This window comes from Genypterus blacodes, unplaced genomic scaffold (genome assembly GCF_046128005.1).
Source record: "Genypterus blacodes isolate CSIRO-AG114 ecotype Tasmania unplaced genomic scaffold, CSIRO-AGI_Gbla_v1 ptg000156l_1, whole genome shotgun sequence".
NCBI classification, from domain to species: Eukaryota; Metazoa; Chordata; class Actinopteri; order Ophidiiformes; family Ophidiidae; genus Genypterus; species Genypterus blacodes.
Genome location: NW_027466957.1, coordinates 10,470,892 through 10,498,805, shown reverse-complemented (window position 1 = coordinate 10,498,805; position 27,914 = coordinate 10,470,892). Strand labels below are relative to the sequence as shown.

Here is a 27,914-nt window from a genome sequence, read left to right as displayed (position 1 = left end):
TGGTCAGAACTTGGCTTGAAGGGCATAACGGCCAGTGATAAACGAATGACTTCTCATAGATTGGTACTAAACGCTGCTTGTTGCTCTGAGATCCTGGCCGGCGTCGAGGGTGTGAGACAAGCAAAGGGAGACCTGGGGAATATGCCAATTACTGACAAAATGTGACATTTTCTGTCCACCCTCCTGTCTCATTTAGCCCCAACTCCCCCACAGCCACTCCCACTGTCGACGGCTCATATTATACCAGATAGATAGATAGGGAGAGAGCTGGATGAATTAACGGGATGTATGGAGTAAAATGTGGAGGGAAAGTAGTCATGAACGACGTTTGGAGTTCAGATCTCAAGCCAGTTCGGGGGCTTCCTCTTCTTCGATTGATGGCCAGTTAACATATGGTGTAAAGGAACAATATGGCTGATCTGATCTGCTCGTCTCTTTGGCCAGCACTCAGTATAAGTACACTAGAGGGGCAGAAGTGTACAGTGGATGTGAGACTGGCTCCGGGCTGCCGTCCCCTCGGCGGACGCTCACAGCACTTTATGCCTCTTCACTCTCTTTCCTCTCTTTCTCTGTCTCACTCTATTTCTTAACTCTTTTTCTCTTGACTCCTCCTCTTTTGGTTCCCCACTCTCTTGCTACACCGCGTCCCTCCCTTCCTTTTTCTGTCTCTGCCTCCCCTACCGCCACCCCCCACCCCACCACACACACCCCCCCTCTTCTTTCTCTCCTTCCCTCTTGGCAGCGGTGCCAAAGTGGGCAGGCAGAGCGAGGCAAACACAGAGCAGGGCAGAGCAGAGGGCGATCCAAAGGCTGGTGAATTGATTATGTGTGTGTTTGTGTTGTGGAGTGTCCCGTGTCGGTGTGCTCGCATGTGTCTCTCTCTCCATTTTTGATCGTACGCAACTGCGAGCAACGTGAGTCTATTTTGGTGATTTCTCTTTTGGCTGTGCACAGTGTGATTCTGTGGCTCTTGTGCATCTGTGTGTGTGTGTGTGTATATGCGCAAGTGTGTTTTAGAGCCGTGTGTGAGCAGACGTCCCTCTGTCACCCTGTGTACGGACAGACGCACTCACGCCAGTAGGAGGGGATTGTGGGAAGGGGGTGTAGCTCTCAGAGGGTGTGCTCAGCTCCTCTCTTTTCCCTTCTTCCCGCCATCACGGCCCTCTTCTCCTCCAGTCCTCCGGCCCAGCCCGCCGCTCACATACAGGCTCCAGGTATTTCTCCTTTTTTATCCTGCGACACCTCTTCCTATCTATTTTGTGGCCCTGTAATCCTTCTGCGACCATTCCTTCCTCGCTTTCTTCTGTCTCTCACCACGTTCTTCCTCCTGTAAACGTGCCTTTCGTTGTTGGTTGCCACGCCACACTCCGCTCGCCGCCATTTTGGCTCGATGGAGACAACAGGAGAAACTTTTCTCAACCTCCGAGGGACTCCTCGCCTCCCCGCTGACCATCTCTCGCTTCCTTTTCGCCTCTATCCCTCCTTCCCTGTCCCTCTCGTCCCTCTCTCTCTGCTCTAGGACAGACGGCTCTGACAGGATGGTAAACAGTCTTTCTGTGGCTTTTCATACTGAACAGGTGTCTCTTTGTAGGCTGGCAGGAGGAAGGACAGGCTCAGTTACTTTTAGACCTCGGAGGGTCGAAAGAGCCGAACCGAGCTGTTGTTGTGTTCAGGTCAGGTGTAAGTTAAGCTGCTGACCAGCATGAAGAGCTGCACCCACAAGACAACTGAGACGCTTGGCAGGTCTCTTATCATCCAGAGCCGTTAGGACAGTTCATATGAGGGCAATGTTGACTTTGTTTCTTGCTCCGGACACGCACTGTTTGCACTTTCTGCCACTATCAAAACTCACTTATGAGGCAGGAACATATGTGTGTGTGTCTGTGTATGTGTTTGATCTCTCTGTTTTGTAGAGGTGCGATGACTGTTAAAAGGTGGCAGCTGTACTGTTTGTCTTCACTCTTTGGCTGCTACACTGCAGTATATGATACTTTGCACTTGAGAGGAAACTTCAGCAGACACGAAGCGGGGTCAGAGGAACAAATGACTCAATGATACGTTTATTTTTAAAAACTAGTTCAACTGGAATTTGCATGTTCTCTGATGCCGCGTTTGCGTTTTAGCAGGTTGTCGATTTATCATCGCAGTGAATCTCATGACGCAAAAAGAACAAAATGAGTGAACAGTGGCTTTTATGTTATCGTCTGTGACCAGCAAAACAGGAAATGTAAATAGACCAAACTCTGATTGTATCACTCAACTCGGCTGTAGAGGGGAAATGCGGCGCTGACTGAATTATACAACATAACTGCACTCTGTATTTATGATTAGAAGCCCTCAACGAAACGCCCTTCCTCATTAAGGTGAACTAAAAAGGGGGTTGTGGTAAGATGGCGCCTTCGTGCCACGTGTTTAGGAGAGCGGTGAATACGGGTAGACCCCCTCAGCAGACCCCCTCGCCGTTTCGCTGCCGTACTATTCACATATCCTCTGCGTCAGTCTCTGCCATTTCAGCTTTGGCACCGAGGGGCAAATCGATTGCGAAAAAGTCCGAAAGAACCTCTTTTTACGTGCGTCGTTACGAGACAGCAATGAGTAGAAAATGTTAAGAGAGAAGGAGTAGGGGAGAGAGAGAGAGAGAGAGAGAGAGAGAGAGAGAGAGAGAGAGAGAGAGAGAGGGAGAACAAGAGTTGCAGAGACAGAAAGAGAGGTAGGAGTAGTAGAGCTCTTTCTCCGCCCCTCTCTTATCCTCAGATGAACTTATCATGTTGCCTCATAATGTTTCTGTGTTTTTCTCCTAGAGGCAGTCAGGCTAACTTCCTGCATTCAGCCTGAGCTTAGCTGATTGGTTGATATCTTGGCTGACCGGCTGCGGTTGCAGCAAAGGCGACAGGAAGTGACTCTGCAGGAAACAACAGCTGTTTCGTTCTAACATATACACTTTGTAAATATGCACAAGGGCACGCATGCAAATGTGCATGCACGTCCTCTGAACGGGCTTTCTTTGAAGTGTGTTTCATGTGTGCTCTGTGTGTGTGTGTGTGTGTGTGTGTGAGGCCTGTTGTGTGTGGCATTGGTGAACATTATAACATGTAGGCGTGTAGCAACATGCCAAGCAAGGCATCTGAGCTATCAGAAACATTTGAAACCATGGCAACCACACATCTCATCAGCACATTAGGAAAGGCATAGACAAGTGTTGCGTAAGTGGAGAGGAGGAGAGGGGACGAAGAGGATAGAAGAGATGAAGAGGAGGAAGAAGCTTTGATGTATCGTTCCTGCAGATGATGATGATGATGACACTACACCTCCTCTTGAATCTGTTCCTGCTTATGTTCTCCTTAATTTGTAATGTGTCTAAAATTTACTGCGAACTGACAAACATGAAATAAGCACGAGGGTCGCCTAGCAACACATTTGTACTAATACACTTTGCTTCATTGGATCCATAGGTTTGTTTGACTGTTGGATGTGATAGTCAACACAATGGGTCCCGTATACTCCTGCTTTATCTGGGTCATATTATCTTTCCGTCAAACACGTTGCCCGACATGTTTACCTAGCTCTTGTGCTAACACTTGTGTGTGTGTGCGTTCGGGTGTGTGTGTTTGTGTGTGTGTGTGCATAGTTTAGTGTACGTGCCAGCCTTTCCATCTGTTTTGCCAAACAGAGGTCGATAGCAAAGAGAGCAATTCCTTTAATCCACGCTTAAAGCGGGAGCGTAAAGCAGTCGACCATGTTCCGTGTTTACAAGTCAAGCAATTGTTACTGCGTGTGTGTGCAAGATGTATGTGTCTTGATTATACACGTACAGTATGTGTGTGTGTGTGTCTGTAAAACCCTCTTGTGCGTGTTTACCCCTTGTTAATGAGGGTATACAGAACAACATAATGGGCAACAGGCCAAGTGAGCATGGAACACATTCAGTGCTTCCTTCCCTTGTCCTTTAAAGTAGAAATGAGGCATTCCATCGGGCGACATGGAGGATGAGAAGGCGAATGCGAAAAAAAAACACCAAATCTGCCCACACTAGCTCTCTCTCGAGCAAGACGGGAGAAGACTGACACTGCATCAGTTTGCATCTTCTTAACTGTGGGAATTCTTCATTCTGCCAGTCACTGTGTGGCATACTTCCTCTGCCAACTCTGCCTCGCCATCCCTCCCCCTCCTCCTCTTTGCCCGCCGTCACCTCCGCCTTCCTCCCCTCATTGAAATTCTGCCTGGCACACAGACACGTCCCATTCTTGGCACAAAGCTGAGAGAGAGAGAGAGAGAGAGAGAGAGAGAGAGAGAGAGAGAGAGAGAGAGAGAGAGAGAGAGAGAGAGAGAGAGAGAGAGAGAGAGAGAGAGAGAGAGAGAGAGAGAGAGAGAGAGACAAACCTTTACCAATCGTCTGGTGCCCCCACCGTTGTGTCTGTGCCAGGCATTCATCCTGTCTCGTGGACCAAGGGACCAGGCAACCCAATAGGTATTACCTTGCCTATGCTTCCTGCGAAAATCTGCTGTAATTCCGAGGAGTTTCCGCGCATTTGACTTTGCTGCGCCTGCTGTGTGAGTGTGTGTGTGTGTGTGTGTGTGTGTGTGTGTGTTTGCCGTGTCGATTTGCTCATTAGTTTGTGTGTTTACATCGTTTGTGTTGGGTGAGGATAAAGTCAGACGAATCGTTTCACTGTGGGGGAGAAGGCCTATTGTTTCATCCATCTTGCTTTCTTTCTTTTCTCTGCTTTCTTGGGGGATCCCAGAATGGTGATCAGATTTAGGGTTGTGTCGTCTGCGTAAAGATAAGGTTAATAAGTGTAGCAGCCATTTTGATTTTAGCCCTTGAAAGACGAACTTAAGTATACAGATACTTGTTAAGTGGAGTTTTAGTGGTTGTTACTATTGAATTATCTTAAAAAGCTGCCATTTTCATAGCTGTGTTAGCTTATACAATGTCTTGATTTCAGATGTTGCACAAAGTATTCCTGATTATTCCACAAAATAATGTTAGGAGAATCAGACTTGGGCTCATGGATACAGCAAGGGAGGTCAGTGTTCAATTAACGGTGTATAACTGTAACAAGGGGCCTTCGTAGCCCAAAATAAGACACGTAAGAGCTAGCAAAGGTTAGCTAACGACAGCAGGAAATGATCTCCAGAAACAAAACAACACATATCCTGGTTGGTCACATCAGAGGGGCGTTATCAGAGGGCAAGAGAGGACAAGGTCTGTGTTTCTTGGCATGAGCGGAATATGACAAATGTGAATTTACTTGCGTTTATCCGGAGTGAGAGATGAGATTAGCGCATTTCTCTCCTTTTTTTCCGTCTTTCAATTCACCCCAGGCTGTTGTGCAGGTTTATGGCGGTCTTATTTCCTGGGTGAGTTATTGACAGAGACGTGGACTGGCCTCAGCTGAACCAATGCGTTCGCCCTTTTTATGTGCCACAGACAAAGTCCACCAGCAGAGACAACAGGGCAGAACAGAGCTCACATGACCAATGTTTCCCAAACAGTTCATAGTTCTGCTGGGAATTGCACTCCCCATTTGTTGATTTTAGCCCCAGAGTGTTTTTATGTCTTCGTCCCCGCCACTTCAAGACGTCCTGTTCGGTCTTCATGCAGTTGACCCACTTCCCCAAGTATTCCCTGTATCATATCGCTATTAGCCTTCTCTCGTCCACCAAATACAGCATGGGGTCCAGTCATTTCTTGGCAACCGTGTGTGGATTTGTCACTGGCATGGTGGCAGAGTTGGGCATCATGCCAGCCCACCCCCACCCCTGCTGTCTGTCTGGTCTTCTGTAATCAGACTAGCGGGGTCTACTGCATGCTAACTAGGGGCTGGTCTGGACTAAGTCTCAGGGGTTGTGGCTGTATGTTAATTTATGCAAGCCGTGTACCTCCTCACCCCGTCTCTGTCTATAGCTGAGCCCTGGGCCTGGCATTCAGTCTGGCACTCGTTAACCCTTCAGTCACCACCGTGTTACCCTGCCACCCACCGCCCCAGAAGAGTTTAGCCGCAGCTAAATGTGATACATGACAAAGAATGCTGCTTATATTATTAACTGCAAAAGAAAAAAGACGTATTGATGATGCAAGAACTTCTCAGCTGTCTGATAAGTTAGCTTAGCGTTGCTCGCCACCCGCGTCTGTCAGCGTTGTTTCAGGGCTTGACACATTGTTGATTCTCCGGCTCTCTCGACCGGCCGGGCCTCTTTCTTCAGCAAAGACGCCGAGCTCAGAGAAAACAGAAAAGTAGATGCTACAATGTTTTCTAAGCAGACCTAAAATGGCTGACATGCGAGACGCCATTTTGTGTTTCCTTGTTTTGTTTTGGGGGCAGAATCCCAGCTTTGTATTCAATCAGAGGCAGCTGGTGGCAGCCATATTCGCAGGCATCTGTGTGTGTACCTCGGTGTGAGAAGCAGCAGTCAGCCTACACTGGGATTGCCCGCTGGAATGAGCTCAGTTTTTGGCAAAAACGGAAACAAATTCCTGGCACGGAATCGAGCTTTTTTTTCTTCTTTCGATCACATGCCAGAATCTCGGGAAGCCAGTGAGTGTTTGTGGGGCTTTGACACATTGGTGCTGTCACTTTGAGATGTATCTTACGATTAATATATACGCCTCACAAATATTTTAATGGATTACGTTTCAAATGATATTCAGTTCAACAACAACAACCCCTTGGTTTTTATCCAGATTGGGGAGGATGTGTTAATACGCACAAATCTCTGAGGGTCTACAAATGTTTTTCTAATTTTTGGCATTGCGCACAAGCAGCTTGCTTTCCCACAAATCCTAGTTTTGAACCATTTCCAGAAATCAAGAGGGAGAAAAAGATGAAACCCAAATACCTTTACACTCATTTCTTTCATGGATATGAAATTCAGATCAGACATCCGTAGACGTAGACTTGCATGTGTGAAACAGTAGACAAAATAATTGAGACATCTCTCTCTGTCTCTTTTCTTTCTTCTCTACAGGAGTGTTACCTTCGAAGATCTTTGACGCTGAAGCAACACAGATTCTGTCCTTGGGGCTGAGGTAGTAGATTGAATAGTTGTGGGGTTGTGTAACCTCTCTTTGAGATAACTATACAATCTACTGTCTTTCCCAAGGAGACAGCTGATTCAGCCAATCGGCAACTGTCATCTTCAGGCGGACAAATGCAAACTTTCCCATACAGGAATGAATGTAAAGCTTTGTGATGAGCAACAACTCTCTATTCTTGCCTCTTAGGAGCGTGTGTGGTTGGATTTTGTGCTCTGTCGGGATGAGGTAGTAGGTTGTATAGTTTGGTGGGTGGGATAGCACCCTGCTCAGGTGATAACTATACAGTCTATTGCCTTCCCCGATGAGCTCACTGGACGCTCATGAGTAGTCAACACACTGTCACAGTGAAATATCACATTTATTCCTGGATATCAAAATAATGGGTAGGTACAAGTGACAAATGTTGGTGTTGAACTACTAAACTGTATGTTTCAATAAAGTTACACTTGAAAGAAATGTTGCTTCATATCAGCTTTCCAAAGGTGAAGGAATGCCATCTTGACATTGTTTGTCTCATACTGTAACTCTGTTTGCTATTATTGCTCTGTACACAAGCCTCATCAGTTTGTGAGTGGATAGCACCCTCTGGTGGAGCCATAGGAGATAGCTTCGACAGGAACAAAGCGCTTTCTCATTACAGTTTGCAGGATTTCAACAAAGAGGGATTTCACATATTCAGCAGCTTTCAAACCGTCTGTGGTTGTAGACCTATCAGTCAGTGAGATCAGCTGGTGTAAGGTTACACTGAGTTGAGTCCCCACAGAACCTCAGAATGTGTTGTGGGTTCCAATCACTCTGGCAAAGCACACTGAACTCAAACATTAAACATACTTGGACACAAAATGTCCCAGTGGGGCTATTTTCTGATGAATTAGGGTGTGGCCTTCCCGCCTGATCCACATGTCTCTGTGTGATTGGCTCTGCTGCCTGTCATTGATCGCTGGTCCCCATGGCAAGAGTCTAGCCTCATCAGGATGCGCCTCCATATCTGCCCATAGGCCTGTTGGATCTTTGGGATGCGGTAAGCATAAACCACAGGGTTGACTGCTGAGTTGGCATGAGACATTAGAATACCTGTGAATGGAATGCGATACTATAAGGTTTGTTTTCACTTAAACTGCTGGTAAGTATTGTGATCTGTAAGTACATGATGCACATTCTAAATCAAAGACACCTACCTGCATATAGTGTCCCTCGCGTGACAGCTTCAGGACCGTAAAAGAGTAGCAGACAGTTCATCAGGTGTAGCGGAATCCAGCAGCCAGCAAACAAAATGAGGACCAGAGCCAGGGAGCAGGCCAGCTTCCTCTCCCTGAGCAGAGAGGCCCGAGCCTGAGGACAGCTGTCCTTCAGTCGCCCCTGTAAACTCCAGAAGATTCGTGCGTAGAGGAGCGTCATAAACAGCAGGGGTGCCAGAACACAACCCAGGAAGTTGAAGTAGACCATGAAAGGGAGGGAAATGCCAGAGAGGAAGGTACAGGGTTGGGGGATGAAGGAAGAGGAGGACTTATTGGTTGAGCCAGATGCTGGAGAGGAGTAGTTGTGCCAGCCAAACAGAGGGGTGAAACCCAGGAGACAGGAAAGTATCCAGCACAGAGACACAGCCAGCCAGGTACGCCAGGGTGTAGCCAGGTCTTTGTACCTGAGGCAAAAAGTAAAAGTTACAGGTAATACAACATACCATACAAGAAATACAGGAAATCATCACACACTTACAGGAAAAGGGAATAATTCCAGATGTCAATCAAGGTACAACTTTAGAAAGTTACTTCGAAACCTTACCAAAGAGGAAACACAGTATTTATGCTTATGTATTTGTGTCTTTGTTTTCTGCAACACTCCTGCAGTCTCACAAGTATCCACAATTTATTTTAATGAGTTCCCCCTCTGTGGCTCCAATTCCTTTTCCAGGGCATATGAACATTTAGTTTTAATTAGGAATCTTATTAACCTTATTAATCTTATTGAAGCTTATTAACATGATGGAGCATACTTAATTCTGTCACTTCTTTTGTTGAAACTCGTTAATAATTAGTATGTAGAAGGAATTGGGTCACAGGTTACAAAAAAGCATATCTATAGAAACCTTTCTACTTGTAAATCATTTTCTGTTCTATCTCACCTGAGCGGCGTGTGTAAGCGAAGGTAGCGGTCCACAGCGATGGCTAGTAGTGACAGCACAGAGGCGTCAGTCAGCACGAGCACAACACAGCTGAGAAACAGGCAGAGGTCAGGGGTCAGACTCACCCAACCGTCCAATAGGACAGCGAGGGGCACAGCAGCCACACCGACCAAGAAGTCGGCCACTGCCAAGGACACCAGGAAGCAGAATGTTGGCTCCCGGAGGGAACCCCGGATACAAATACACACTGCGCACACAACCAACACATTGCCAAGGCAACAGGCGGTGGCAATCAGCCCTTCCAGCACGGTGTAAACCACCCAACTCCATTCAGCCATCAGCCAAAAAATAGAGACCATTAAAGAGGACGAACCTATGAAGTTTGATTGAATCGAGTTGTCCTGGTGAAATGGTAAATAAGATGAACCTCACAGTAAAGTCCAACATAATCCTGTTTGTTGCTCAGATAGCGTACTACTGCTTTCCACCTCTGGCTTCAAATGAGCAAAAAAGCCTAATGCAGATGCTTTTATATGGAGACATGCATGCACGTCAATATGGCCACGCAACAAGCATGCACTCCATGGAGACACCATCTGTATTTCATTAGTGAGTGAAGAGCCATCCTCAGTCTGGTGGCTCCATAGCCAACAGACTATTAGCTGATTATCTCTAGATGAGTCATTTTGCACACGACAGGTGTGTTTGCAGCAGGAAGTATGTCAAATCAAAACATCTCATATTCCTGCTTCTTTTCTACAATAATTTTAACATCTGCCCGGGAAATGTAACATAGAGACTCAGGAGTAGTCCATCCCTCTATGTTAGTCTGTGTATTCTTCTCTATATCAATATCGTCTTATCGTGTATATGAGCCATATTTGGCTGTAAAAACATTGTTTTACTTAGGAAACTCTGTAGAAGAATGAAATCCCTTGAACGGCGCGTCAGGGGGATTTCAAATTGTTACTGATTAACATGTCTGTTCAGTGGCAGTTTTTCAATGCATGCCCACTTTGCATATGACTAAGGCCTGGTGTGTTTATGTGTGGGTGGGTGTGTTTGCTTTATTTGATAAGCATGTCCTTGTGTGGTTAAATTAGCTCAGATAATATGCACTGTCTTTGGTCAGCTGCATCTTTATCTTCTTATCCAACAAACAAAATATATCAGATGGCCTGAAAACAATTTCAGATTTATTCCAAAGTAAAAGAGAATATTTTGACACAAAAACATAATCAATCTACACCCTGAATTTGTAAAAGATATCAGCAAAACAGGGTCAGAAAGTCAGACATAAGCGCAAATTGTATTTCAAGAATTAATTAAATTCTACTTATGAAGTAGATTATGTGACAACCTTTGAGATTTACATTAAGTTTTCTAAGCCAGTTGACTTTTCAGACATTATTACTTTTACGAATAATATCAAAAAAAAAAAAAAAGAAAGAACTTCCTTAACTTTTAAACTTTGTGAGAGTTTACATCACTATGTGTGTTGTGATCTACAGCTCTGGCTTTTGAAATACGCAGTATTCATTTGTGTCTTACTGTCATAGAAATGGAGTCAGCAGATAAAAAGGGAAATCCACAAAGATTTTCCCAGAGTGGCTCAAACAATAATTAGCTCACTCAGAATATCCTTTATGCTCATTCTATTTCCATGCATATGCCCTCATCATCTTCATTGATTAGTTAGAGTGCCCTCGAAGGCCTCTCAGGGTCTTCTCGTTGAACTGATAGGTGAGTTTCCTCTTCACCTTCTTGATCTCGCCTGTGCCGGAGTAATTTCGCAGTGCACGTGCCATCTTCTGGTAGGTCATGGTCTTGCGGTTGCCCTTGCGGCGACCCCACAGCTGAGCCAGGCGCTCTTTGTTCTGGGAGGAGAACTGGAAAGTACCAGCAGCTGATTGGACCCACCAGATGCAGCTTCGCATTGACGGAGTTTGGAGCATCTCGAAGAGGAACTGGAACAAACGCTCCTTCCTCTTTCCTGCCAGAAGGGAAGAAAGAGAGGGTAAATACAGACAGAGGAGGCGATAATTAATCTAAGTGTGTGAACTGTACAGTAAATGTTTTAAAGAGAGACACAGTTTCGGTAGACATGTTGGACATCTGACAAGTGCACATAGCCTTCTTTGTCTTTAAGTGAGAAAATCCATATAATATAATACAAATTCCAAGTCCTCAATGGCCACCCAACTCATTTTGAACAAGCAAAGAGTTTAATACAATAAATTACTCTGAAATGCTGATTCTAACTTTTGACTTTAGCAAACTTAAACTCCAAAACATCGAGTTTTTGGAGCAATGAAATCACTGATTTGCAGTGTACCAGGTTGTTACTTGGATTCTCGTGTGGTGCATCAAAAACAAGGTCATCTACACTTCTTTTGGGGTGGGTGTGTGTGTCTGTTTACCTGAGAGTGGGACAAGCGGCAGGGGGTCTCTGTTCTTCCAGCCTCCCCTGTCAGAAGCTGGCGAGGGGGGGTCAGGGTACTCCTGGTACTGAGAGCTGCTGGAGTGGGAGTCTGAGTCGATATAGGTGGTAATCTCATGGGAATATGCAACGTGGTCCTGAGGCACAAGCATTGAAAAACTCAATTAACTTTAATGTGTATGACTAAAACTCAGTTTTCAGACCTGAAATGTCAATAAGTATGTATTATTATGTTTGGCTGTGTAGGAGGTAATGAAGGTCTTATTTCCTAAAAGGTTGTGGACCATGAACTCACCCATTGGTTGCTATGAGGACTCGGCCAGGCTGAAGGCTGGGCGTGCTCTACATGGTCCTCATTTGGAGTGTGAGAGCCATAGTGCCATGTATACGCATGCTGACCTGACCAGCTATTCTCTGTGGACAAACAGACAGACTCAGTGTTGTTACATTTTTACTATTTTTAGACCAAGAAAACAACATCTGGTTCACCACTGTAACTGATGGTTAACTAGGATAAACATTTGCCTGTAAATTAACAGTAACATTTTCTGCAAGGGAACAGGGGACGGGTGTGTGGGAATGAAGATGCTTTACGCCTAAACCTTCATCATTACATGCATCCCCACACTGACCTATGATCCTTGCACCCTGGAGGGAGTGCAGGTGTTGCGGCTGCATCATGGTTGACGGAGGCGAGGCGGGTGTGTGTAAAGGCTGGACCTCCAGTGAGTGCTCCTGCAGGTACTCCTCTATGACCTCCAGGTCCACCTCAGCGCATGAGGAGGGGGCCGCTCCAGTCCAGGTCCCGCGGCCGATCTCAGTGATGTAAGCCATCTGACAGAGACAACAGAGACAACATACACACTCTGTCAGAGAGATGAAAAACCTGCTGTTTGTTAAATGAAAATAGTTATTTACTGTATGTGTCTTTGAATGTACTGCTGCACTATGTAGCTGTGATGCGTTGTATAGTGGTTAAGTTAACACAGGGATGCAGTCATTTGTGCATTTCAGAATGATTTGTAGAGTTGTGTGAATGCTTTCTTTCTTTTTACAAAATTCAAAAGCTCAGATGATATTTGTGTAATGTGTCTCATCCAAACATGGCACACAGAAATGAACTGTATGAAATTTACATCCACGCTGGCTGTGCTTTGTTTGCAAACGAGCCTGCCAACGATACAATGACCATGTGTACCAAAGTTTGACTGGCAAATTTTATGCAAGTGTTTGGAGTCCATCCATCAGGTAACAGTGATCTATGGCTCCTGTGGTGTGGCACTGTTACAGTAAACATGCAACATATATATATATATAACAGGAGTGAAGCTACATGCAGAGAAAACACATTTCTTTGATGTTGATGGCCTAACTAGAAAACTAATCACACTAAAGAGTCGTAGTAATAATAATAAGTATAATAACAACTGACTTACCGTCTCCATTGCTGCCAACATCTTCAAAAACAACCTGAGAACAGAAAGCACTCTGATTTAACAACAGGAGTGCGGCACAGAAATCACAGCATGGAATGAGAAGTGAAAGCAGATGAGTGTGTCAGAGAATTTTGTGATTAGCCTGCAAGCTTTATATGCCCGCACATACTTCCCCAATTTAGCAAACGCTGACACAGAAGTGTACGATGGCAAAAGTATAAAAATACAATGACAGTGATAGTTCTAACCTAAATGAAGCCAGGGATGAGGAGGAGGAGGAGGAAGATATCTGTACCTTGGCAGAGTCAGAGGTGTGCTGCTGTGTCTTGGCCCTGGTGAAGTAGTATCCTCAGGCGATGGGTGGAGACATGAGACTGTAGACGCTCACCTGTTTGATGCTCCACCTGGACTAGCCTCCTCTCTTATAGTGTGTCAGCCTTTCACACACCCCCTCCACCCCCGTCTGTGGCCAAGCCCCCTTACCAGTAAATATGACTTTTTACCAGGTGAATGAGTAGGAGTGGCCAATCAGACAAACGATGGCTGTTGGGAGGGGTTTGCTGCTCTCTTGTTCTTCATATTGTTGTTATCTCTTGTTCTTATAGTGTTATATTGTCTTTTGTTTTAATGTTGTCTCTGAACCTAATTGTTTTTATCGCTAAGTGTGTGTCTAATCTATTGTCACAGTTTCTATATTGCATCATATAACCTAATGGCTTCGCAATGGCCCATGTGGCTTCTTATCACTTCATGGATAGTGATGTGGTTTGGCATTTTCCAACTGGAATTAACAATCTGTCCGTACATATGTTACATACGTATGTCAGCAGACTCACACACTTCTACATATGCTTGAATCCCACAATAGAGTACCATGTCCCACAGAGTTAGCAGTTTCACATCCCTTGTGGATCCGTCGTCTCAGCCACTTTACATGCAGCGTGGTATGCCTGTATGTTAAACTGCACGTGGGAAATGTTTGGAACACGTGTCACTCAAACGTTTCACTTCAAAGAGCACGTTGCTTAATCAAGTTTTGCCTGTTTATGATGACATATTGGTCTGAAATGTGTTTATTTTTGTATACTGTAGGCTGTAATCTATATTATATAGGAAATGTTGCGCAGGACGCTTTGTCCTTGAGACGTCATCAGTTAGAACAGATGTTTTGGGTTATCGTGATGGTGTCATAGTGGGACAATTCATCAACATCCCTGCTTGCCACGCCATGGGCATACACACACTAACTCACTGACAATCAACACCACGTCCAGAGGAGTGTTTTGCCTCGAAGGCTTGTCAATTTGACTTGTTTTATTGTATACAGGCACAGTATATCTGCCACTTCACACTGTAGGGTATGTAAAACCTAATAATGACTATAGAAGTGGGACATTTGGTAAGGTAAGGTAAAAAAGAACCACCTAAGTTCTGCCTCAGTGTAATTGTTCCTCTTCCGAAATATTTCCCTGTTGATATAGTTGATGATAGTGGATATACACCTTGGAACACACACCTTGAGTGGAGACAAACAAAACAAATGTCAGGTATTACCTCATGTCGGGACATTATTGTTTCCATTCATGGTTCAGCTTTTGTACCAAGCTTCATTGAACTTTTTTGAGTGAGTGCTTTGCTTTTTACTTCCTGTTGCGTGTGCTAGTAGTTCACACGCATATTCCAGTAGGCTGCTGGCAGTGTGTTTACACTTTTTGCAAGGTGTGTGTTTACAACAGCTGAGGGATTTCCCCTGTCCTTTCTGATTCTGGGACAGTTTATGAGTGACAGAGTAAGATAATACTTCAGAACTAAATTTAGTAGATATATACTTGTAGACCAGGTAACGGATTGGATTGATTCAGCCTGGAGCATGATGGGATATCATCTATCTAGCCTCTTCACCTGAATGGGAATAGTTGGATAAAGGCATTAAAGCTAAATGGGACCAATGTACATTTAATATCAAAAATACAAAAAGCTGATAAAACAACTGAAAAGAAATATGCTAAAAGACAAACTCGTCACCTCATAAGCAGTGTCAACATCAATCTGTATCCAAAATCGACCTCACTGGAAGGGTGATATATGGGTCAGGTGTGATAGGACAGGTATTTACACTTGGTTCTTTATTTGGGGCTATTCTCTCTATCCGATGAACATGAAAGCTGTGCTTAGAGGAGCACATCACTGACTTTACAACGTGTTTTACTGCATAGACATTTGTCACAGTGAAATATTACTACCGGGTACACAAAGGAACAATGTCGAAGGTCAACGGAAGAAAGGGAATCAGCAATTCTTCAGTCTTTTTTGGAAATCATATAAGAAAGCGAAACATTTCTTACACTTTGGATTCGTTCTATCTGACTTTGTTTCCACTTTTGTGATTATCTGCAAACTCTCTCAATTGCGCAGCACAAGAAATCGCTGATATTTTGGGCAATAACTGACTTTTTTATACTCCTGGACTAACTTTCTTCTAAAAAAAACACGTGTGCATGTGTACACACACTGCTCATGCATGCTTATGTGTGAGATTTTCTGAGCTTTGATTATCTCACATCAGCAGGAGCAGCTGAGCCAATAGTGCCAGTGATTTGAGATAGGCCGACCATCTGGAATATTGCCTTATGAACGTCCCTCTCTCTCCCTCTCTCTCTCACACACACACAGCTACACAAATGTACATACACATCCACACTGGTATGTGCATACTGTTAGTGTTTGTCAGTTAACGCATGCAAAGCAGAAACATTGTACGGTGATGATGCAACATTACCTTTTTTTTAATCTGTACATGTTTGCTATGGGTGCAAATATGACTGCATGGACACACACACACATATACACATAAAAAAGGTCCATATATCCTTAAGGTAATGATTAATTCCATGCACATTAGTTTGACTGAGTAAACTGTACACTGTGCTTTTAAATAAAAAAGCTAGGGCAGTGGGGGAACCTGTTCAACCAGGTGGAATCACACCTTCCCTGAAATCACAGGAGAATTTCCCCTACATGCAGATGATGTCACAAAGTCTTTGTAAAACTTTGAAAGCTAATTGGAAATGCGACAGACATGTGCACAACCAGATATGCAAAAAAAGAACTGTTACACAATTGAGTACCAATAATCAAGCAAACAAACCACAGATTAGGCTTGTCACAATGTTGACAACATGTTATTAGTATGTGTACTTAGTGAAATGACTTGTGCTGCATAGGTGCAAATGATTTTCTGTTGGGAGATTTTATTGTTCTCTCTCTTAACACATCAAACTCACCAATCAAACATCATCCCCCTTTTATGACCTTGCAGCAGCTTTGGTATTGTGAGAAATGTTCAATGTTCACTTTCTGACATGTACTCCCATTTCATTGTCAATCCTAATCACAATCCCAGTCCAAATCCAATACAAAAAACAATTTTGAACACAATCCAATTCTAATATCAATCCCACTCCAACTGCAATACCATAGCCAAATGCAAACACCAATAACAATCATACTTCATTCACCCAATACAATACTAATATCAATCCCGATCCCCTCCCCAATAACAACATACAAAACTATTATCCATCACAATCCAATTCTAATATAAATTCCTATCTCAATCTTAATTCATTAAATGTAAATACATATATACAAGCAATTGTTACTTACAAGTTCCAGAGGTATTCAAGTGTCTGTGGTATACGACATGGACGTGGTGAATGTGCAGTGATTATGGTCTGATTTGGTCTTTGGCCTCTTCCCAGACCAAAAAGGGGCTTTTGAAGGCACCTCTGATTATGATGTCATATAAGATGTGAAGGATTTATGTCGTTGTGCCCTGTTGAATGTCTTTGGGTGCATTGGCAGGCAAATAGGTACATTTCCATAATTATTGGAGGAAAAGGCAATGCCAAATAACTACTTCTGTGCAACCTGGATCCAACAACATTACAGTGTTTGGCAGAAATGTGTTGTGTTGGAAGGAGATTGTGTGAGCAGGAAAAGTGATTGTGGCAGCAGTTAGCTATTGGTTGTTCAATATAACGGGTAGGTGGTATCATTCAGGAGTTGTACAAACAGACTTTTGGAAAATGTCTGGAAAAACCCTGCGTGTTGGATTGAAATGAGTGACGGTTGGGATTCCAATAACTCTTCCTGCACCTGGAGAATCCAGACAAGGTGATAAGAACAGAGACACAACAAGCCCCTACAAACGGACGAGAGTAACACACGAGCACTGCGGCCTCACCAGGACAGGACGACTTTATCTGATTTATGTTCTTAGAGCTGCCCAAAGTCTGAATTGTTGTGATTCATAGTTTTAAAGTGAGGAGGGAAGTTTGACCTAAAAAATAACAATGTGTGTACTAAAAATACATGTTTACGAGTGGCAGAGGAGGGTGAGAGTTGTATCTGATTTCAGCCAAACAAAAAGCTGCCACGCCGACGTTACAGGGAAATAAATGCAGTAATCACACAGATATGAGGAAACAAGGAGCACTACTACTGTCACTGGTGATGAATGGATGAGGCAATATCGAAATGTCCCCCATTATCACTAGGATTTTGTGTGCAATTATTGTCATTGTTAAAAAGATTTGCATATTTGTCTGGCTACACAACCATATGTTTGTGTGTGTGTGTGTGCGCGAGAGAGAGCGAGAGAGAGAGAGCGAGAGAGAACAAGCGAGCGAGAGAGAGAGATTTGACTAATTGTCTACCTGGATTGTGTGAGAGTCACATCTGATATTTAATGATCACAGGACTGCTGGCAAATTTGTGAGTCCTCATGTTCACCCACAAACACACACACACACACACGCACTTATTAATATATGATCAACTGTTTGTGGGTGAGTAGCTGTGTGTGTGTGAGCACACACCCGTGTGTTTGTGTGTCCAGGTGTAATGGGTTTACAGTTATAGCCCCCTAGATTAGCGAGCATACGCAAATCACCTGGGCTCAGGCAAGTTACTGGGAATTCCCCCAACGCCAAAACAAAAAGCTTTGTGGCTGTGTGTGTGTGTGTGTGTGCTGACACATTGTGATGCCACACTCAACCCATGAACTAAAATGCAGTTTCATACTGCAGTGTTCTGACACTGTTCTCTGTAGGTACAACCAAAAATCTACAAAACAGTGAGGAAGAGTCTGGAGATGATCTGAATAATCCTTAGCTGATAATGCAGCTCTGATTGTGATTTGAATGAAAATGAACCACATGAAATAAAATGTTGTTGCACAGCAAACACACAAACAGTACCTGCAACTATACATCTGTGTTTGATGGCTGTCAATGCTTTGAGAGGAAAAGTGTTTTTAAAGGTGTGTTCGTGTGTCAGGCAGGTAAACAGGCCGTTGGTGAGGTGTTGGCATACGTACATTGAAAATACTTCCATTAAGTATGCAAAACCTGAGGTTGGCCCGTCCCCACCTCCACTGACATATCGCCCTTTGTCTCTCTCTCTCTCTCTCTCTCTCTCGTGTCCCCCCACACATGCACACGCCAGGGTCTGATAATTCATGAATTTCTATGCAGGAGCTGGAATGGTCTTAATAAATGTTGTTTTACAATTTCTTAAACATTTGCACTTTTCAATTTAAAGTTCCAAGACTTTACTTTTTTGTTGTCCAGGCTCTAGTCTGACATCTGTACTCTCAGTCAAAGCCAAGTTAGTTTGTCTTTAAATCACAGATTGCTCCTTTAAATGTACGTTGGAACCTTTCATATCATTGAGCAGATAAAACTATCAATAGAAAAATTGACAACAGGTCATGTGGTCAGGTGGTTTCGCTTCAGTGGGTTCAGTTGACATGACAATCATCCCATCCTGAGTTAATATGGGAATTCTGTAGATAAGGAATGGGATTGGGAACTGGTGAGACTTTGCATTCCCACGGAAGGCTGTTCATGTCCTCCAGTATGCAGCCCAACAAGCCCTTGTCTGGATAAACACTCATAAACCTCATGCACGCACACACACACACACACACACAACCACTCACACACACACACACACACAAACACGCGCACATATTACTGTTCTTATCAGAATAACGCGTAAAACCAGAGTGCGAAGACTGTATATAAATCAAATGTTTTCAAAAAGAGAAAACAGAAAGAGGGGAATAAAGAGAGAGGAGGAGGAGGAGAGAGAGAATAAAACATCTCCATGAGAGTTTTCGCACTAAAAAGGGCCTCAGGGTCTTTGATGAAAAATTTGGAAGAGTCCCTGTTGCACAGAGGACAGCCCACACACACACACACCACACACAGCACAGCTTGAAAATTTGTCTGCATGCACATCTTGAGCAGATCTGTGCTCTCTCCAGTCGGAGGCCCACACCTCCTCTCCACAGCTGCTGGGATGTGAAGGGTAGAAGGTGGACCAAAAACAATAACCGTCTTTTCTATCAACCTCCCACATCTGAACGACTCACCTCATTAACGACAAGCAAACATGTAGCATCTGTTTGTTGTTTCACTTTAGATCATTTGTGAATCGTACAGCAAGCAGATGATGCTGGATTTTGTTGTGTTGTTGCAGAGCTACGTTTTTGGAATCTTGGGTTAAGTCTTAAACAAACTAGAAAGGCATTTCTCGAAGAAAATGTGCAGTGATTGCAAATACTGAAAATGTTTACGTAATACTGAACAAGGTGGCTGGAAGATTAAAGCTGCATGCCTGAAAAATTTAGAATGGTTTCTGTACCTGAAAGTATGCCTGAAGGACATTTTAATGCATTTTAATTGGGAAAAGCTGAAAAACCTATAAAAATGGTAGGCATTTTAAACGGGCACTTTTTGAAAACCCATGAAATATGTGAAAATGCTGAGAAAGGCCTGAAAAATGTCTGAATGGTTTCTGTACCTGAAAGAATGAAGAAGTTACAAGCAGTTTGAGTGACAACTAATGCTCAAATCCTTTGAAAATGCCTGATTACCACATGTGGAACATCTGGCTCTCACTGCAAAAACTGTGGGAGGCAGAATTTCCTGAACATAGGGATGTATTGTGGTTGCATTATGGAATTTCTCTAATCACAATGGAAGGGATCAGGACTTAAGTCAGTGTGTGTCAATGTGCAAGAATCTTTACTTTTTGTCTGAAGTCATCAATTTCATGACTTGGGTTTTACTTCCACACTCTACTCTAGTGTTGTGCGTTGGCCACATAAACATGGTCTCAGGTAGCAGACAACAGAAAAGGTCACATCACAACAATTCACTCTATTATCTGACTGTGAACAACGTTGAATCCATGGAAACTACAGTGCAACCAGCTGGGGTTTCTCTTCTGCACGTTGAGGAGTGTCCAGTGGGCTCAGTATAACTGCTAGTGTGTGTGTGTGTGTGTGTGTGTGTGTGTGTTAACCTTTCTGGGGTGTTTTGGCTGAGGAAAAGCTTCCTCTTTCCACTGTGACAGCATCATTGTCTTTGTGAATGGTTGAGATTTACCACTTCTCCTTCATGTACATCCTCGCTGTGCAGTGTGCGGTCAGTAAAACCGATGACGTGGCATCTTGCTCATGAGATGGAGTTGTTGTGGTTTGAGTGACAGACACCAATCCCAGACACCGTGTGATACAAAGAGGACAGATGAGGACATACAGTACTTACTGCGAAGCCACCTCAAGACAGACTTGTGTAGTTTAGAATTATGTCAGATGAACTGGGAAATACAAGTGCCTTCTAAGGAATAACTAAAAATCTTAAGTATTGTGCGTTACCATTTCCTTGCAACTTGGAGAGATTTGATCTGAGATTCCATCTATTGGCCCCCAAAAATCTCCCAAATCGGGTTCCTGATAAAGCACTGGATGGGTGCCGACTAGTGAATATCCACAATCATGGTTAGCAGCAGGTGTGCAGGAGCATTATTTGTCTATAAGACCTGTGAAACTTAAAAAGTATAACAACATGAATCATATGAATACAACTAATGTGCAAAACATCTCATAATCCTTCTAAAACGTATTGTAGCTCTTACTGTGTCGGGCTCAGAACAATACATTTTCAACAAAAACACACAATCAGTCTGTGTTCAGTGATGAGAAAAGATGAGAATGGAAGGAGGGATTTGGAAAGAACTTGACGACCACTAGAGAAGAGAGAGAGGAAGGAACATTGCAGACAGAAAAGTGACAAATTGACTTGTTTGAGGTTTCACCACCTAAGTATTCTGAATTAGATCTCTTCAATTTGTTCTGTAAGCTGTTGACTCTTATTATAGTGCTCAGTGTTCCATGTTATCTAAAGGTAAGACCTTTGATGTTGAGGCCATTATGTCACAAATCATCTTGTGTCTTATTTTATCAGAGCCATTGAAATACAACCCAATCACAGATGATGGTTTTATTCCTGCAGCATGTTTACCTTCACTGGCTGTGAGGCTAGAGTCGTCACACTGAGCAGGATTGTGGAGAGGCTGTTAAATAAATCATAAATGTCAGGAGTTTTTCTGTGCTGACAACACCAAGATCAGATCACAGTCACATGAAAACAATCAAAAGAAAATCACCGGGACTAGAACAGGGAACAAAGAGAGGAGAGATCAGAGATTCAAGAAATATTCTTACAAACATGTGTAAACAAAACATATGAGAGTATGGAGAGGATTCAAGTTTAAGGGTTTGACAGTAGTCGGCCTTACAAGACCCCTGCTAACGGATATGACTCAGCAAATATACAAGCACTTACACATTTATATATTTTAAAAGGTTCCACATATAATTGTTTTTCTGAATGTCGAGTTACAGCTTATGTTGTGCTTTATTGTGGCCCTGCATCATGAAAACAGAATGATTACGAGGGAATGTCGCTATCAGCTGGATATGTCCTGACCTCCTGCAGTACTGTGTTTGAACAGCAGATGAGGCTATTTCATCAGCTATGTAGAAAATCAACAACAGCGCCCATAAAGAGTTGTTCTGACAATAAAACGGTGTGATATTATAAGATTATTGTAATCAAGCTTCCAGTGATGATACCTTCATACTCAATTTTGCCTTAATAGCTGTAATCTGTCAAACTATTATTATGTCCTTTTTCAGACGACTGGAACGCTTTCAGGCTCGTCTGCAACCTGCAATAAGGCTCCTCTCTTCCTCCCCTGGCTGTATTGTGTTGAGTCTGTGCCAGTCCTATCTAGGTTCTGCTTGGATGAGACTCTATGGAGACAGTCCAACACTTTCAGTCACTGTTAACATTCCACATCAGTCTCCCTCCACACTAAACACGGCCGATGCTATCGTGCAGAACTGGGTACGACTACAAAGACAGCACAAGCATTCATCACTCACACACATGCACGCATACATGAAGGCACGCTCAGACGCACACACAAACGCACGTGAACACACAGGAACTGCAGGAGGGTGTTTATGGAGTTTGACGGTCACTGCAAAAGCAATCAATCTGTGCTTGACTGCTATTTACAAGTGTACATACAGACACACAATCTCACAAACACACACGCTCTGATGATCGCAGCGCCAGTGGTGTAGCTTAGAATTGCATCGAATGGAGCGGAGCTTCTCTCAATAGCATTGTACAGGTGTAGACCTGTCTGTGCTTAAGTCAGCCCATTTCACCATATTAAGCCTCGTATATCACACTGTCACTGCTGAAAAAACAAGAGGAACGGAGATCAAAACACAGGGAAGCTTTGTCTCAACACCATGTGCCTGATCACAGAAACCTCACAGTGCAGGAGAAGCTGAAGTAACAATTAGCATTGATAACAGGAGCATGTTTGTGTATGTGGGTAATAGCTCATACTTCACGTTGATTTCATAGTATGATTATCTCAAACAAACATATCTCAGTGTACATTATTATTTCACTGACAGAAACTAGAGGCCACGTTCAGAGCGCATACCTCCACCAAGGCTGAATAGTCGTCCAATTATGGCCCATCTCTCAATGATGAAATGTAGCAGGTTAATAACATGACCATGATCACACCCTTAACCCCACTAACTACATTAAAGCGCCACCATCAGGTGGATTAATGTTTCTTTTTGGCACAAGTAGTGACAGCACATGTCCACCAAGTTTGGTTACAGTAGACAAATTCATTCATGACATACAGCACTTCCTGATGAATGAGCCACGCCCACTACCAACTTGCAGCCAATCATAACAAACAGAAAGGAACATCAAAAAGCAAACCTTTGTCTGGCTGGCTGCCCACCTTTTCCAGCTGATATTTTCCGGCTTCATGTTTCACTCTTTGTTTTTCCGGCCTCAGTTTTTCCAGCTGCCTAACCTGTCTCTTGTCTTCTTGATGTTGCTTGCTTTGTTTTGGATGAGATCTTTCTCATTTTTCCAGCTTTTTCCTTCCTCTGAACCATCACGACCACCAGCCTCCAGCTGACCCTGCGTAACCTTCAGCTTTTCCATCTCCACTGCTGAACCCTCAGCTGTCTGCAGCCCTCAGCTTTTCCGGCTCCTTTTCCATCTCTCCTTGTTTGCTGCCCAGCCGTTTCCAGTCTCAGCCCTCCTCACACCCAGCTTCTCTGTTGTCTGCTTCCTCTGTTTTGATTTTCCATGGGTTTGAATCCTGCTTAGCCACCCCATTTCTAAGGGTCGTAACCTTGCTGTTATGTAAAATCAACTGAAAAAGGAATATTTCGAATAAAATCAAATTTTAAGCTAATTTTCAAAGATGACTTGTACTCATACCTTTTATTTACACCTTCTTCACTTTACTAACTTTCCTTTATCTTCCACCACTACTAAAGCTGAAGATTATACAAAATATGTGTGTTTTGCATGTGTTGGGGTCGGGGTTTTGGTTATTTGGAGTTCAGGTCTTTTTAAATGTTTCAGGGCGTTAATTATGTTGATGGGGCCCATTTTCCACATCGTGCCGAGGGCCTCACGGATCCACGGGTCAGCGCTGAAAGCAACTGCCTGCTAATCAAGTAAGTCAAGGGCAAACACAAGTTTTCCAGTTTGTTATCATTACCATCTATTTTGAAAAAGCTACATTGCTCGCTTAAATTTTTGAATTTGGAAAACAACCGCAGAAATTTAACTGCATTGCAAACTCTAACCAGAGTCTAATGTGGAGAGTTCTGTTTAAATTGAACTGTAAACCTGCCCATCCCAACAAATAAACAATACAAGAGCCGTATAAAAAGCTTCAAATGTATACAGCTGAAAGGCAATATGAACGGTTAAGGTAATTAAAATAGTTAACGTATAAATAAACAGGAGGGATCTGATAAGAATGAAAACAAACACATACATGGGTGGAAGTGATTCTTTGTACTTTCATCTCATGGTCAGACCACCAACCAGGGGACCCAAAGACCTCTGACACAAATGGAACACTGAATAAATCTGACTTGAGGTATGACACTAAACCATGACACCAAAGTGCCGCACAGATTCACACATGGCAATAACTACTGACACACACACACCACCACCTCTTCTTTACCTGCAACCCCTGCGCCACCCGTGCATCCACATCCCCTTGCCTCATCCCCCTTCCTCTGTCGCGCTTTCTTTCATTCATTCCTCGCCTTTGTACTGTGAGATGGAGAGAGGAAGAGAGGGACGGAGGGGGGAGGGAGGGAAGGAGGGATGAAGGGAAGGAGAGGGACCTTTTGTTGGCTTTCAGGTGGTTTCACATGAAAAGCCGGAGAACACACCTAGGCTGCCGCCACCAACGACCCGCGGCGTCTCACTCACTTCCTCTGAGTTAGCCTTCAATTGCCCCTAAACAGGCCGAGCACGCACACAAACACACACACACACACACTTACAAAGCACGTGTGCACCAACAAACACAAACATATACTTCTGTCCACGTATGGGCTATGAATTAGACTGGAGAGGTAACCAGCGGGTGTTGGCTTTGCAGGCCAGGGTGAGGGTATTTTTAGGGGTGTGGGGAAGCGGCAGTGTGTGTGCATGTGTGTGTTTTGGGGGTGGGCGGTGGGGGTTGATTGCACGGCTACTTTCTCTGTTCTCTGCCTGAATAGAGTCTTCTGGCTGCAAGGAGCTCAGGTAGCCCTGTGTGTGTGTGTGTGTGTGTGTGTGTGTGTGTGTGTGTATTCCCAGGTAGACTACGGTGAGTGCTCTCAAGTCAGTGTCAGGTGTCAGGTAGCTACTTGTCTTTGTGTCTTCAAGGCTGTCGTTGCTTAGATAGTGTTTACAGCCCAGAGAGCACAGCGGAGAGAGAGAGAGGGAGGGTGGGGGAGGAGGGTGGGCACTGGCTTTGATCTGATCTACACTGTTTGATAGCCTGTGTGTGTGTGTGTGTGTGCGTGTGTGTTAGAGAGAGAAAAAGAAGGAGAGGGAGAGAAAGAGTGCACATATACTTCTTCATTGGGATTGGCATGTACAAATGTGTGCACACATGCTAACAACTGTGTGTGCGTGTTTGGACCGATCATTCAGCCCAGTGCCGGACCAAGGCTATTTCAGTCTTTTAATTTGCTGCCCCCTTCCCCATGACCTCTAATACCACCTTAAAAATTCAAAAGAGAACATTAAATGAGTTCATTCTTATATGTGAGACAAGATAACTCACAACTTACAACTGCAAATAAAAGCATCGACAATTCTAAGCAACCACACGACCACATGACATCAAACTTCATCTCTGTAAACTGTCATGCAGGATTACAGCTTGTTATCACAACACGGAGCTTCGCGACACAAAACCACAAAAATCTGGAACTACGCGGCAAATCATAACGATAAAGAAGCAAACTAATGGGAGGAAACTGTCACCAACCCACATGTCGCATGTTGCACATGATAGCACATCAGTAAAGGCCTCAAGACACAATTATCCTGTTACTGCTTACAGATACATGGTGAAAAGAGAGAAATGTGAAGTTTTAGTGTTTCCTTCTGGCCTATAGAGGGCGTAGTTCTCCCCCCCGCACTGACGTTAAACTTAATGCTGTAACAGACAAAAATGTAGAGAAAAACAATAGAGCACAACTAAAATCATTACAAAAAGTAAATAAAGTATCTTAACAAAATGTCCTTAAATATAGTTGCAACTATGGGCAAAGATAAGGAACTATACCTTCAGTGCTAATAGCCACAGTCTTGTCACATGTAAAGTTTGACGTTCTTTTGTCGTAAACAGTGAAATTATAGTGTCTACAACTATGGGAATTACAATGTGCAGAAAAATAAGCCATGGAGACGTGTAATCGTTTGAGTGGAGTTGCTAATTACACATAACTGTAGCTAAAATTGGCTAATCTCAGTGTTGTGTACGCAGGCAGCAGGGAAAAGGCAACATTTACACAGCTGGGCTCCACTGTTCCACTCATTAGAGTCATAAAAATGACTTTTTGGGTTGTTCTGCTTTTTTGTAGATAACATAGCTTGACTGATAATGTAAAAAATAATAATATGTGTAGTAAGAAGATGAAATGTCCAAGATATTTGCATTGGCAGACACTAAGAGAAAGGTTTGCTATAAAATATCATAGAAGTTGATACACAGAGGAACCACAGCAATTTCGTGCACTAATTTTAAATACTGTGGAGGAATCCTCGATCACACGGCGTACACATCTGATCACAAGACCTGTCAGGATGCCAACAGGTGCAAACAACACAAACAACCTCCCTTTGATTGTTGTTAGGAGTCGCCTGCGTGTTTGTGACGGAGGGGATGAAGCACAACAAGACGGAGATAACAAGGAGAAGAGAACAAAACCACAAGAAGAAGAAGAAAAAAGAAGAAGGGAGAGAACGAGCGATAGACAGACAGGAGACCAGACACGCAGGTTTTTACAGTGTGTGTGTGTGTCTGTGTGTTTTTAGGGGTCCCTGGGGCCAGACAATTAAAGAGCATTTAAAAAGATGACAGAGCTCTGTGCCTCACAGACGGGAGGGGTGGAGCTCAGGGAGTGGAGGAGCTCGCAGGTGTATGAAGGCCATGTGCATGTTTAGTGTATGTATATGTGTGTGTATGTGTGTGTGTGTGTGTGTGTGCGCGTATGCGTATATCCATGCAAAGGAGCGTGTAAAGACCTGCGAGTGTGGAGTGTACAGTACATCAAGACACATATATGCTTGGTTACGATTCATCTCAGGCAACTGCGAAAACTGAAAGAGGGAAAGCAACAACAGGCATTCCTCTACAAAGAGAGGGACAGACAGAGAGAGAGAGAGGAAGTGAGAGAGAGAGGGATAGAGAGACTATGCGAAGAGCAGCTCTGAAAGAGTTTTTGTGGGGCCGTAACAAAGACCCCTCAGAAAACACAGTGGCATAGGAATGTTAATTAATTAATGACAAACTATTCAGCCTGCAGAGAATACAGGGAAAGTAAGAGAGACAGAGAGAGAGAGAGAGAGAGAGGGGAAGAGAGAGAGAGAGAGAGAGAGAGAGAGAGAGAGAGAGAGAGAGAGAGAGTGAGAGAGGTGGGGGTGAACAAACAAACTTTATGTATTGCTTCGTAGTTGAAATTGCATTGATTCTAGGTCAGGTTGCACATTAAGAAGGATTTTTCAGGCTGTTTTCCTGTTGCATGTATCTGTGCTTTTCGTTTACATGTTTGAATTTGCACGTTTTGCAGCAGTTGAGTGAAATACTCAGTGCCTCCAGCTTCAGCTCTCCAGGAACTTGGACAGAAAAAACAAAACAACAGCCTTATTTTCAGAGCGACTGCCATGCATTTTTGCTCTAAATCCACTGGGGTTTGAAAAGTTTTATGCCAACAAATGGTCATCAAACATTTCCAGCCAATAAAAGGCTTTGTGATCCTTCCAGTTTAAACACGACAAACATCTAAACCCAGCATGCAAGGCCTCAATTCTCAAGCACGCTGCAATCGTCCATCTGTAGAATTTTATTTCATTGTAATGTAATATATTCTGTACTTGTTGATACCTG

The 27,914-nt window shown here is 43.6% G+C and overlaps 2 protein-coding genes and 1 long non-coding RNA gene across 3 annotated transcripts; 1 reads left to right on the top strand and 2 right to left on the bottom strand.

Annotated features, from left to right (window-relative positions):
- The first annotated feature begins 767 nt into the window (after positions 1–767).
- LOC143013470 (uncharacterized) lies at positions 768–7,495 on the top strand. The gene is made up of 2 exons (XR_012965140.1): positions 768–1,214; positions 2,802–7,495. It is a non-coding gene; the product is annotated as an uncharacterized LOC143013470 (long non-coding RNA).
- A 115-nt stretch (positions 7,496–7,610) lies between these two features.
- Positions 7,611–9,660, bottom strand: LOC143013468 (adenosine receptor A3). Its single transcript, XM_076167109.1, has 3 exons — positions 9,162–9,660; positions 8,218–8,681; positions 7,611–8,113 (listed from the first exon to the last, which is right to left on the bottom strand). Exons 1-3 carry the CDS (start codon positions 9,518–9,520, stop codon positions 7,911–7,913), a joined length of 1,026 nt encoding a protein of 341 aa, XP_076023224.1. The 5' UTR covers positions 9,521–9,660; the 3' UTR covers positions 7,611–7,910.
- A 1,030-nt stretch (positions 9,661–10,690) lies between these two features.
- LOC143012837 (uncharacterized) lies at positions 10,691–13,515 on the bottom strand. Its single transcript, XM_076166162.1, has 5 exons — positions 13,038–13,515; positions 12,234–12,435; positions 11,897–12,015; positions 11,582–11,738; positions 10,691–11,154 (listed from the first exon to the last, which is right to left on the bottom strand). The coding sequence occupies exons 1-5, from the start codon at positions 13,056–13,058 to the stop codon at positions 10,853–10,855; spliced, it is 801 nt and encodes a 266-aa protein (XP_076022277.1). The 5' UTR covers positions 13,059–13,515; the 3' UTR covers positions 10,691–10,852.
- Positions 13,516–27,914: the final 14,399 nt, after the last annotated feature.